The 13,936-nt window shown below is 43.1% G+C and overlaps 1 protein-coding gene across 3 annotated transcripts in view; it reads right to left on the bottom strand.

Annotated features, from left to right (window-relative positions):
• Positions 1 to 13,936, bottom strand: part of CILK1 (ciliogenesis associated kinase 1) — a 33,400-nt gene that overhangs the window by 18,498 nt on the left and 966 nt on the right. For all 3 annotated transcript variants that reach the window (XM_087438717.1, XM_004424016.3, XM_087438718.1), the window contains exons 2-4: positions 11,354 to 11,408; positions 6,907 to 7,028; positions 5,412 to 5,491 (exon numbers count right to left, since the gene is read on the bottom strand). In XM_087438717.1, the coding sequence (XP_087294843.1) occupies positions 5,412 to 5,491; positions 6,907 to 7,028; positions 11,354 to 11,408 (257 nt within the window). The remainder of the gene's footprint in view (positions 1 to 5,411; positions 5,492 to 6,906; positions 7,029 to 11,353; positions 11,409 to 13,936) is intronic.

Genomic DNA, 13,936 nt, shown 5'->3' on the forward strand with positions numbered 1-13,936 from the left:
CACAACTATCTACTGGGGCTTTGGGGGGAAAAAAATAAAAAATAAAAAAAACATCCCAGTGAAAAAAGAAATGGCAGACATGGTTTTCTTACTGAACAGATGGGAAAAGTGAGGGGGGAGGGATGAATTATTCACAATCCTACTAAGAAATGTGTCCGAGCTGTTGTACTATTAAGCTCTCCTCTGTCCCTCTCAATCCATATGGCTAAATCTCGATTTGTGGTTCTGGTCCTCTCAGTCCAGACTAATGCTGTTTCTCCTCTTAGACTCCCTTTTTCTCCTCTAGTTGGGCTAAATTATTATTTCTAAATGTATGAGGCATCTCTCTTATAAGGAATCATTTGTCCTCCAGCCCCCAAACCCCACTGCAACCTCCTCTACCATCACCTATAATACCCACCTCAACAAACTCACATCTTCTCCCTGTTCAGTTCATCCTGTTACATCAGATACAAGCATACTTGAACTCCAGACCTTGTACCCCGCTTCCACTGGGTCATGGTCCCGTAAACACCAACCAGTTCCTCTCATCAATCAAGTTTTATCCTTGCCCTCACTGCTAACTCGTCTGTAATACTACTTCCACAGAGAACATGTATACTAATGAAATGAGGAGAATGAAGATTCTGGTTCCCCATGTATCCCTCTAAGCGGCTTTCCTTTCTATGGATCATATTTCAGGCCCAAAATAAACTACCAGAGGGAAAACACCTAGGGAAAAAAATTAATTGCAAACAGACTCTTAAAAATGAGTAATGAAAAGTGTATTTGTCAGTTGACATATGTTGTCTGTTATACTGTATTCAAGTATAAGCCTTTATAACTAGGAAGCTTGCGTGAATATGTCCGGAGGATATCCAGCCCTCTGTTCTCTTCATTACTGAATAATAGCAATAGCTATTATTAGCCTTACACCCATGAGTTCTAGTCCTTGGCATTAAAAGTATAAGACCCTCATGTCATGTACATTGACCTTTCATCTCAATTTTAACAACACATTACTGTTTCCATATGAGAGGCAATACTGCACAGTGGTTAAGTGTGCAGACCAATCAAGTCGCCCAATTTCAAATCCCAGTTCTGTTCACTGACTGGCAAATTACTTAACCTCTCTGTGCCTCACTTTCCTCATCTGTAAAATGGAGAAATAACAGCATCTACCTCGCGGGGTTGTTTTGCAGGATTCAATGCGATAATATTGGTAAAGCTTTCAGAACAGTGCTTGGCACATCGGCACCTTGCAAGAGCTTGTCATTACCACGGTATGAATCCTCTCATTTCATCTTCCCAACAACCTGGTAAAGGAGGCAGGCAGACAGCTCCATTTTTTGCAGATAGGAATTAAGACTCGTGAGGCTAGTGATGTGCTCCACCTCCCGTGGGGAGGTGGCGCTAAGCTCTGATCCGATCCCTGGCTGGGTACACGCTCTGCTCTGTGCACTGGGACTTGTAACAGTGAGCCCGCTTCTTCCTCGGGGCTTCTGATTCACAATGGAAACCCTCATACCTGGGTCATTCAGGGATCATGCAACAGCAAAGTGCTGTTGATAAGAATCTTCCTGTTCAAAACTGTCTGGCTTTCAGAATACAGGAACAGACTTTTAATTTCATTTCAAGGTACCCAGGCCAGTCGAACAACACAGGGATTTTTCTCTTTCATCCTGGCAGAAAATGTGTTGTGCTTACTTTTCATTAACAACCCGGGCAAGGAAAACATCGGGTTACAAAGAAGGCTTTCTCCTCTCCACCACATTCTGTTAATGATGAACCTGATATGAATACATGGAAATAACCAGAGAATACTTAAACACTGTGAATTTATGCAGCACACCTTCCTGCTATGCAAGCTGTAATTTCACAGATATTACTGCATTTAAACCCGCAGTGTTTTTATCCCGAAGGCCAAGAGGACACAACACACAGAAAGGCCAAGCGCTGACTCAAGGTCATGCACAGCAAGACAGTGGGGAAAGAGAAGCAGACAGCCACCTCTGGGGGCAGAACATTGTCCTCCAAGCCACTGAAGGCATTTCTGATTACCTGCATGGATAAGCGTGAGCTGGGTATCAGTAAGGGCAGGTCAAGGATAAAACATGATCTGTATTAATTATTTAATTCCTGCAAAGTACATATGCTTTGGCGTTGCTCAATCAGCACCAAGTGGAGTGGTGTTTTCATTCCCCGTGGGGGGAAAGTACTCAGTGACATGAACTACGGCCATGGCAACTACCTCCAGCACTCTTCTCCCCTCTCAGAGGAGCCTGCTCCCTGGGGACAGAACGTACCTTCTCACGGTGAGAACCAGCTAACAGGGAAGGGCCTGAAACGCACAAGACAAATCTGTGAAGTGCTTTAGATTTTTTCCATTACTGGAGGAAAAGAACAATATGGAGCTACATGTGCACTTAACCAAGGTCAAGTCAATATCCTATGAAAACCATTAAAAAGATTCCAAAAATCATTTATCAATGAAAGTAAGAAAGGACCTGCAAAATTAATATCCATCCCACCTGCAATTATTATCAGTATTTTCTTCACCTCTTATTCTCTGTTCTTTTTGAGAACAGACAGGTTTTTCTAGTGAAGCGTGACAAATGGGCACAGATAATTGGAGCTAATCTCCGCTTTACCACTTTATTGCAGTGGGGCCGTGGGCAGGTCTGAATCCCAGTTTCCTCTTCTTTGAAAGGAATAGATACCATCTGTCCTTTCTACCTGAGAATTTGGCAAGGAAATAAATAAGGTGACAGATGAAATGTTATGAAGCTCAAACTAGAACTGAGCACTTAACAGCTGGGAAAAGTGTCAACAAGAATCTCTGGCAATAGCAATGGCGCTGGGGTTATAAAAGCAAAGGCGGTCTGACCTTCTCCATAAACTGAGCCTTCCCTTGCCCTGCTCCCATACACAATCCGGTGTCTAAGGCGTGCGAGGGAAACAGACAGTGCAGAGTTCCAAAGAGCTGTTTTGACACAACAGTATATGGATGCTAAATTATTGGATACAAATATGTATTGTGTGTGTGTGCACATACTTGTCCATTTGTGGGTGTGGGTGTGTGCATGTGAAGAGTGTATGTGTAGGTACATGTGCATGTGGGTATGTGTACATGCAGATGTGTGCATGTGTATGCACATGTATTGTGTGTGTGTGTGTGTGTGTGTGTGTGTGTGTGTGTACTCATATAATAGGATTAGGGAGAGACCTGGATAAAAGACTACAAGTTCTTTCCGGCAACAAATATCTGAGTCTCATGAAAAGCAACAAAAAGCAAAAGAAGAGAAAGCCAAAGAATATCAACTTTCTCATAGGTCAACCGCTCAGTTTCCAGTACTGAGCAAATAGCCCAGGTAACAGAGACACTAGGACCGATCCCTATTTGAAAATGTTCTGGCTGACCTTTCTCTGTTGAGAATCCCTTTGATTTCCCATCATTTCTTTTTTTTTTTTTAAAGATTTTATTTATTTATTTATTTCCCCCCCAAAGCCCCAGTAGATAGTTGTATGTCATAGCTGCACATCCTTCTAGTTGCTGTATGTGGGATATAGCCTCAGCATGGCCGGAGAAGCAGTGTGTCGGTGCAAGCCCGGTATCCAAACCCAGGCCGCCAGCAGCGGAGCGCGCACACTTAACCGCTAAGCCACTGGGCTGGCCCCATCATTTCTTTTTTCTGGGCTCTTAAATTTAGTAAGTGAACCTTCTCCTCCTATTTGTCCCTAAGACATCATAACAGAAGTCTTCAGTGTTTTGCAAACTCATATCATCCCTCGTGAATTCTTGTGAATAAAGACTACAGTGCTAGTTCTCTCACTGTCAGTGGGATCAGAGATACTTTTGACTAAAAACTTTCTACTGGACTGGTTCACAAATGACTCAGTCTTGCATATTACTTGCTGCTTATGCAGCATGTGCCTGAGGCTGCCAAGGACCTGCACAGAGAGCCCCTGTCAGTCTGTTTGTTTGCATTTCATTTAGTCTCTACTTGTGAGGGGCCACTTACGGGTTAAAGAGCAGACTGGGAACGGCCCCAGGTGTACTGTGTCACCAACTGTGTCACAATGTTTTCTCTACTCACTGCCAATGTGAGTCCAATCTGAATTGACTGTATTATGACAGGGCTTCCACTCCATTTCCTTACTGGGCAATGAATTCCTTTGCTGGTGCAATGTTTGCAATGGCAATGATATCCTTCGAGTGGGAGGTGAAAGGATTTTTGCCTGTGCAAGATCAGCACTTTCCCCATCCGTCTGTGTGTTAAAGCGACCTCAAATGACCTCCTGAGGGTACTCCTGGCTCTGCTGGTGGACACATCCATCCTGTGGCTCTGTGTTCACAAGGCAGTTTCCAACCCTAGCTGGGTCTGCATCCAGTTAGTAACAAAGACTAGTAATGCCCAAGGTAATTACTAGAAAATATAACCTCAAATTCCTTGCTACTCAATACCTTTCGGAAGCTCAGCTAAGGAGAACGATAGAGATGGAGGATTTCCTGAGGGGTATGTGGTCATTCTTCTGGATATTCTAAATCTCTCCTTGGACTCACCAGACCCTCCCTGGAGCAAATCACACTGGGCCCCAGTAGAACTGTTTTCTCTGATCAGGTGATGTAATTGGCCTATATTGAGAGATATGACATGAAACTGCCCTACGTAACCAGTTACTGTGTTCACCGTGAAGTCATGTTACATACTATCCCCTCTACAAGGATGCATGAGAGAAACCCCTCTGGTCTCAGTACCATGAATAGTTGTGCTTCTCTTGGGCAGCTGGTCTGTTTTTAGGTCGGGGCAACTACGTAGCTTGTAACTGCTCACGTTTTACATTTTGCACGGTCTGACAGTGAGCTCAGAATCACATCCGTGTCTGCTTCTTCCACTGCGATGAAATTTGCTGATAGGCATTTCACGGATGGACCTCACCCCTGGCTCTATCCAGGCCTTGCTTGGCTTTGTCTTTTTCTTTGCTTATTTTCAATTTATTTTATTTTCCTGTGTTGCATAAATATTTTAGACCATTTTTGAACCCTTTTGAACAGAGTGAAATAAAAACACATTAAGAAAATGAGAAGACAGGGCAAAGCAGTGTTAGTGGGTTAAATATAATACATGAAATTCCTCTGAATTCTATCTTAGGTGTCTCATTAATACACCAGTTAAGGGTCAGGAATTATTCTTAGATCAATAACTAACAAGCTTAATGTTAAAGCCTAAAGAATGGGAGCATGCAGACAGGATAAATGAGGGAAATTCAGAAATCCAGTTATGGAAGATAATATATTCCAAAATCCACTGTCAGCCTCTCTTCAACCCTTTCTAGGAGTCAATTAGAAAGGACACTGATGCTTCCTACATCTTCTACCTGATGACAACATGTCACTGCTCTTCAAAAGCACAATACTCCACATCACCTACCGTGTTTGTGAATAAATGCGAGTCCTTGCAATATCTGATACATGATATTCCTTATAGCAGACTCAGGAAACAACTTATTTCTGTATGGGGCAGAGGAAAAAAAAGTTATAAATCCAGATTTACATATGAAAACAGATGCCGTTTTCACGTTCTTTTGATTATATAGTAAGAATTTAAGAAAACATTTGCTTTCATGCTAATTTGACTAGATTCTTTGATAATAAAGACAAAAGGAAAACAACCACTTATCCATACATGAGAGCTTACCTTATAAACACCAAATATATTCAGTTATGTTGCAAAGAAGAAAAGATTAAACATTTTATAACAAACCAAAAAAGAAAAAATTCCCTCCAATATATCATATAAAAATCTCCTCTCTCCATAAAATAAACTAAAACTTTAAAAAATTTTAATTAGAGGGCCAGCCCCGGTGGCCTAGTGGTTAAGTTTGGCAGGCTCCACTTCAGCGGACTGGGTTCAGTTCCCGGGTGCAGACCTACACCACTTGTCTGTCAATGGCCATGCTGTGGCAGCAGCTCACATACAAAAAGAGGAAGATTTGCAACAGATGTTAGCTCAGGGCGAATCTTCCTCAGCAAAAAAAAAAAAAATTAATGGGAAAAATTTGAGGTCTTCCAGATGAAGGCCCTGTGAGATGCAGTAGACAGTGACATTTCTCCCTGGTTGGGCAAACCACATGGCTTCACAGCTGTTACTGACAATGGAGACGATATTTCTTCACTGAAATCACTCAAAGGGATGCTGTGAATGGCATTCATTTGCCACCAAGAAAAAGTGCCCAAGAGGTTCTACATGGTTCACTTTTAAAGTTCAAAGTGGCCATGGCGGGCTGGCCCCGTGGCTTAGCGGTTAAGTGCGCGCGCTCCGCTGCTGGCGGCCCGGGTTCGGATACCGGCCGCGCACCGACACACCAATTGTCCAGCCATGCTGAGGCCGCATCCCACATACAGCAACTAGAAGGATGTGCAGCTATGACATACAACTATCTACTGGGGCTTTGGGGGAAAAAAATAAAATAAATAAAAATAAATAAACAAAGTGGCCATGGCGGGTAAGTTTTTTATTAGTCTCCTCTTCCCAGCGTGCAAACCCCTGAGCACTGTAGCAAGAAAGGCACTGAAATAAACCTAGAAGTTTTCAGTGGAGGGCTCAAAACGGATGAAGCTGTTACACCCTTGACTTGTAGCTGCTCTGCCCCTACCTCCTTATGGGAATGGAGAGCTGAGAGTCTCTGTTAAATCTGTGAGTTCGTTTGGGTGAATAACACACTAAAACATGAAAACGGCTGCATTGAAAGTAGCTTCTATGAAGCTACCACAAGGTTCCAAGTAGGCATGTGGATTGGCCCCTCATCGAATGGGCAGCTTTACACAGCGAAGCCTAAGTAGCATGACTGCCATAAACAAAAGCAGAGAGAAAACACATCCACATGGCAACATTTATTTCTCAGATCATGATGACCAAACCGTACCTTTCTTTAATGAGCTGGTAAAGGTTCTCCTTCATGTACTCAAAGATAAAATAAAGATGATCATTTTCCCTGATAACTTCTTTTAATTTTACTACATTGGCATGGTTGAGCTTCTTTAAGGACTGAAAGGCAAGGAAGAAAAACACAAAAAATTAGAGAAAATCTATTGTTAAAAAAGAAAAGTAATCCCACATATACTTAGGACATCTAATTTTAGAACCACAGAAAAGCCACCATTCCTATTTCATTGACAATTTAACAAACAGTATTCTTCCAAAGTCAATAGTAACTACACACAGGAAAACCATTTCAACAAACAGACTAGAAGGTAAGTACCGGACCGTTAACTGGTACTTCTGGCTGCCCCCCGCACCAGGCAGTGGGCCAGAGCTGTTTTAGGTGCCCTACCTCCAGATGATGGAATTCACACCATGAAAGGGGCCAGAGGGGAATGAATTGGAAGTTGAGGCTGGGAATGTTCTAGCATTGGAGAAGGCAGCTGCTTTAGGCTGAGATCCCCAGCCAACAGTGTGCAGACACATTGAACAAGAAATTGTTCAAATAGACTGAGGCTGATAGCCTGATACTCTCAACTTTCGGCTGACTCAGGTGTGTTCACGAGATGTATAGCACTGCTTACAATGTAAGTTTTAAAGAAGGAGAAGAAGGAGAGAAGGAGGAGAAATCTGATTGGAAGGACCCTGAAGGGAGATAGGAGAAATACCTCTGCTTCCACGAACAGCAAAAGCAAAAAAGTCAGGCAGGGGATGAGGAGCAAGAGGGTAGCTCAGAACACGGTGGATGACCGTCTGATTACTCATCCTTGTGCAAATGCAGTTTCCCTCTTCCCAGAACATACATTTGAGTACAGTCACCTGTAAACTATTTTCTGTTTGCATCCTTAGTTCTGTCGATGGTGAACAAACACTTTTGTGTTAGTGAGCAGCAATCTTGTTCACGTACGACAGCCAGAGACACTCAACTGCTCGTCTGCTCACCAGATGATCAGAATTTGATAGACTGTCTCCTTCAAAGGTGCCTCAAAGGGTCACTTTGGCCAGTGGGACGAGTCCTTTAATTCAAAGAGCCTTTTCCTCACAAAGAAGTGAGTCCAATAATAATAAGTTGTAAAGCCCTCTTTATCTTTGAATTTCCTTAAAAAGAACATCCCTTTTATAAAACCAACAAACACAATGTCTGAAGATGAAAATGTTAACAAGAATACCCCAATCTGGAAGGACACTCAGTAATAAGGTACCCAAGGGATCAGAGCTTGGGATTGTGTAATACGATCGAGTTACTTCAGGCAGCTGGGAAGAAAGAAGAAATATGGTCTGTGAATGAGAACAAAATAAGACCCTTCTGGAGCCTCTTTCCTGAAAGACAAGCTCCTGCTAAGAAGCTTCTCTGGCAGGAAATCCACAGCTGTTTTGGCCAACTGGCCAGATCCTTCTAGAATGAACCAACTGGGCTAATAACTTCTTTTAGTTGGGTTGGATTCTTGGTTCTCCATGAGTAACAAACAAACATTGCCTAACTTGTAAGTATTCACCGGACTCTCACGGACGGCAGCCATCTTTTCTGCATGTTTACTTAAAATGCATCATAAGCAACGGCTGAGACATCCAGTGGACGAGCAGCAGAATGAATCAGGCAAATTCATTGAGAGGAAAATGAAGTAGGTCTCAAAGCTTGTTAAGAAGAGAATTCTAGGCAAGGAGTAAGGTACCATCGCTCTGAGCCAGAAGTGTGTTTTGAGCATGACTTGTTGGCCCAAGTCTAAGGGCGGCTCACAGCTCTTGTTTCAAAGTGAGGCTCACGGGCAAGTTAAAGTCTATATTAGTTTAATAGAAAAGGAATTAATTTTGTGTGAGGGACTGCACGTGACTCATTTTACAGAGACACATTTCTAGAAAGAAGCCATCTTATTTTGCTCAGGAAAGGTCTCCACGGAGAGGTAGAGGCAGGGCAGTTGCATCAGAGCAGTGAAGAAAAAGCAGCAAATCAAACCCGGGTCAGCAGTCCAAACGGGGACTGTCTACCCCCACGGAGGAAGGTTCCTAACTATAAACAAAACTCAATGTCCGATACCCTGGGGCACGAGACACAGTGCCTGCTCTTAAGAGGCAAACAACCCAGTCGGGAAAAGAGGTCCTGAATACATAACACGTGTAACAGAATAAGGAAGATCGTATTAAGTGTTAAAGGAACGATAGAGACAAGGAACATCAGGGATGTTTCAAGAAGGAGTAAGAGGCAAACCCTGAGTGGTCAGTGAGAGTATCATCTGGAATGTGACTTGAAGGAAGAGTAACATCTACACCAACTCAAGGGAGGGAGAGAGTGTGTCAGGAGGGAAGCCCTCCGGAGGCGTGAGCATGGGAGTAGCACCCTGTCTGAGGGAGGAGAATCACCCTCAGGAAGCTGAAGGAAGCTCATCTGGAAGACTTTAACTGGAGAAATGGGCAGGGAGGACACTGTTTAGACACCAGGTGTATACCCACTGAAGCTTCTGACAAACATGGGTTTCAAACCAAGCTTTGTGGCTTAGAGTTGTGTTTACCTCAAGCAAATTACTGAGTCTCTGGGCCTCAGCTGTTCACACCAGCAAACTCAAGATACTAACACTTTCCTCATCAGGCAGTTGTGGGGATGAAACAAGATATGCATGTAAGGCATCTTAGGTGCTGCCTGGCCCATAGTCTTCTCAATAAATGGTGGCCAGTGTGTGAACAGCTGAGTGTACAGAGGTCGTTCTACCATCTGGCAGCAGCACACAGGATGGGTGAGATGTGTAGGAAGTGGGGTCACATAGGCCACCTGCAACAAGCTGTGGTTTCTGGGTGAATGGGTAAATGATAATTAACAGAAAGGGGAGAAAATATGAGCAGTGGGGGAGGCAGACATTCCAGAAAATTCAGACACTGATGTCCACTGAGCAGTTGGATATATGGGCCTGAAACAGGGGGCAGCAAACTTTTTGTAAAGGGACAGAGAGTAAATATTTTAGGGTTTCTAGGTCACACGGTCCCTGCTGCAACCACTCAACTGTGCTTCGTAGCATGAAATGAGCCATAGACAACATGCAAACACATGGATGTGGCTGTTACAACATTTTTTTTTAACAAAAACAGGCAGCGAGCTGTTTGTTGACCCCTGGTCTAATGCATAAGAAAGATAAAAGATTTGATGAGACTGCTGGATGCAAGGGGGATGAATGAGATCACTCAGGAGAAGAAGTCAGAGCAAAGAGAAAAGTTGCTAAGGACAGAATATGAGAAATCATCAATATGTAAGGGGTGAACCATAGAACAATTGATGAAAGAGAAGAAAAAGGTAGGACAGCTGGGAAAAAGCAGAGTCACACAGCCCTGGGAGAAGACAGGAAGAAGTGATCAACAGCACCCAACAATGCAGGCAAGAAAGTGCCAGAGACAATGATGCTGGACTCTCAACTGGAGACTTTTAGGAGAGCAGCTTCAGTACAGCTGCAGAGGCCAATGCCTGATTCAATCAAGTGCAAAGTCAACAGTAGGTGGGGAAGTGATGGCAAAGGGAGACATTTGGAAGGGAAGGGAAAGAAAGGAAAGGGGTGGACGCTCAAGGGAAGAGAGGGCTGAGGCTTTCCTAGACTAGAAGGAACGGCGAGCACATTTATAGACCACAGAGAAGAAGCCACGGAAAGGGAGAGTTTAAAGAAATGGGAAGGTTCACAATAGCCAAAAGGTGGGAGCAACCCATGTGTGCACTGATGGATGAATGGATAAACAAAATGTGGTCTATACATACAACGGAATACTATTCAGCCTTAAAAAGGAAGGAAACTCTGACACCTGCTACAACATGGATGAACCTTAAGGACATTAAGCTAAGCGAAATAAGCCAGTCACAGAAGGATAAAGTCCACTTTATGAGGTGGACTAAAGGATGAGTCCACTTACATGAGGTACCTAGAGTAGCCAAATTCACAGGGACAGAAAACAGAATGGGGGAGGCCAGGGGCTGGGGGGAGGGGTAATGGAGAGTTATTATTTGATGGGTACAGAGTTTCAGTTTTGTAAGATGAAAAGAGTTCTGGAGATGGATGGTGGGGATGGTTGTACAACATTATGAAAGTACTTAATACCACTGAACCGTACACTTAAAAACAGTAAATTTTCTTATGTTTATTTCATCACAATTTGAAAGAAAAAGGACATTAGTTTGAAACCAGTGAAATCTGAATAAATCAATGGTTTAGTGAATAGCACTATACGAAGGTTAAAAATAAAGTATATTCACTAATATAATGGCACAGGAATCTTCTTTCAGCTATTAGCTGCGTAATGTTATCATCTGCCCCCTTTGTCAGCATCAGTGAAACCATTCAAACAGAGTGACTATACCACAGGTATAAAGCTATTTTATCAACCATACACAAACTGTTCCCTAGTGTATTTATAAATACCTTAACCTCCCGAAGGTTCATGCATTCCTCCCAGGAATAAAACTTTCTTTTCATTCTAAAAGAGAAGAAAGAAACAAATAGTATGGTTATTCCCAGTAAGAGGCTAAACTTTATTTTTAAAAAAATGTTTTCATTCTGAACCTAATGAACAGTATTTAAAGTTGGTTTTGATTTCTACCAAATATCAGACTATCCAAAACGACATTTTAAAACTGGGCAGTGCCATCAATCCTACATCATAAAATTTCCCAGCATAGGTGGTGCAGTGCAGTGCAGTGCAGAAGGCCTGGACTGCTGTCTTGCTCTGTCACTAACCTGCCCTCGAGGGAAATCCCTTGGGCTTATTTTATCTAGACTAGAGTTGCCCATAAAACTTTCTGTATCGGTGGAAATGTTCTGTGCTGTCCATTATCGTAGCCATGAGACATGTGTGGCTACTGAGCACTTGAAATGTGGCTGGTGCAACATGGAAACTGAATTTTTAATTAAATTTAAATTTAAATGCCACATATGGTTACTCACTACCATCTTGGACAGCACAGTTCTAGAATGTCTGGTATGCGAGTTGGCAGACTATGGCTCATGGGCCAACTCCACCCTACCATCTGTTTCTGTACAGATCATAAGCTAAGAATGGCTTTCATATTTTTAAATCATTGGGAAAAATAAAAGGAAAAATAATATTTTGTGATATGTGAAAATTATAAGAAATTCAAATTTCAGTTTCTATAAATAAATTTTTATTGGAATCTAACCACACTCATTCATTTATAGATGGTCTACGGCTGCTTTCACACTATGACAGCAGGACTGAGTTGTGAGAGAGACTATACGGTCTGCAAAGCCTAAAATCTTTACCATCTGCCCTTTACGGAAAAAGTTTGCCAACCTCTGGTCTAGCACCTAAGGGGCGAGAAAGAGAACCCTGTTAGCCAGCCAGAAACCCAAGTTTCAAGGTTATATCTTTCATCGCACTTCAACCACAGTGCAGCAGCCCCGGTGAAATAGATGGGACAGGTGAGGAAACCAAGAAACAGAGAAGTTACATGATTTCCCCCAGGTCTCGCTGCTGGCTAATAACAGATCAACTTCCATCTCTCCACCTCACTCTTCTCCGATGTCGCACCGTCTCCTGCTTCAGTAACCAATTCCTTTATTTATGCCCCAAATATTATTTAGTCCCTCCCATGTGGCAGAGGCTCTGGTAGACACAGGAGATACAATGATGAGAGACATCCCTCATGAAACTGACATCCTAGCAGGAAGGCAGGCAGTTAATCCTTTTCAGCACTAAGTGCTATGAAGGAAAGTACAGGGCATTATGCGAGTGGACCTCAAAGTGACCTAATCTAGTCTGGGGTGATCAGGGAACACTCTTCTAGTGAAGTGATATTTCAAACAAGACCTGAAGGACGAGTAGAATTTAGCCCGTGGGAGGCATCGGGTAGGGAATATCATGTGAAGGCTCAGGGCAGGAAGGTATTTGCTGAGTTCAAAAAGCAGAACAAAGAAGGATAGGAGATCCGGCTGAAGAAAACAGGCAAGGGCCAGATGACGCAGCAATTGGTGGGTCACATTAAAAATTGGCAGCTTGATCCTACAACTGAAAGGAAGACACTGAAAGCTGTCTGGGTTTGGGTTCCCCTGAAAGCAGAGCCTGAGGCAAGGACTTGGGTGCAGTAGTTTATTTGGCAGGTGATTCCAGGAAGCCAGGGCAAGAACAGGGAAAATGGGAAAGGAGGTAGGGAACCCAGTAAAGAGCACATTACTTAGCTGATACCAAGGTGGGCAACTGTGACTCCATCCTGCTGGGCCTTCTAAGGATCGTGTAGAAGGCGTGTTGGTTGGGAGTCTCCTGAGTATACTTGACGTGGGATGCTGGCGGTGGGCCAGAACTATACACCACAGCACACTGAAGTCAGGTGAGACAGTGGGATGAGATGGGGCAGCAGGGACACAGTGTTTAGCAAAAATCGTTTTAGACAATCAGATTTGTGTGTTTATAATAATCCCTTCAGACTGGACTGGATAGGCGTTAGAATGGAAGCCAGGAACCCTACAGAAGAAATTATTCCAGTGGTAGAGGTAGTAAATGAGGAAGGGTTGCACGAGAGGTTAGCGGTGGGAACATAGAGAAGTAGGTGGATCAGATAACTATTTAGTCATTGGAATCTACAGGTAGATGACCAATGCTGGGGCATACGAAAGGAAGTCAGGAGGACTCCCAGGTTTTAAAGGGACAGTAGCATCATTTATCAAGATAGGGAATACTGAAGGAGAAACAGGAGAGGGAGAATATGTTGGACATAAGTTTAGTTTTGGATATGATGAGTTCGAAGTGTCTGCACGGCATCCAAGTGGAGATGCTGAGAAGGCAACTGGATATAGATGAGTGTGGCAGGCAGACTCTAAAATGGCCCCCAAAGACCACCCCCCATCTCCTGGTATTCACAACCTGGTATAATCCCCCTCTTTCAATGACTTGCTTCTAACCAATAGAATGCAGCAATTTGAGAGGATGTCACTTCTGTGATTAGTTTACAAAAGCAAAAAAGATGTGACTTCTGTCTTGGTAGAAGATTA

Source organism: Ceratotherium simum, chromosome 13 (genome assembly GCF_057802395.1).
Source record: "Ceratotherium simum simum isolate JZ-2026a chromosome 13, ASM5780239v1, whole genome shotgun sequence".
In the NCBI taxonomy this organism is placed as follows: Eukaryota; Metazoa; Chordata; class Mammalia; order Perissodactyla; family Rhinocerotidae; genus Ceratotherium; species Ceratotherium simum.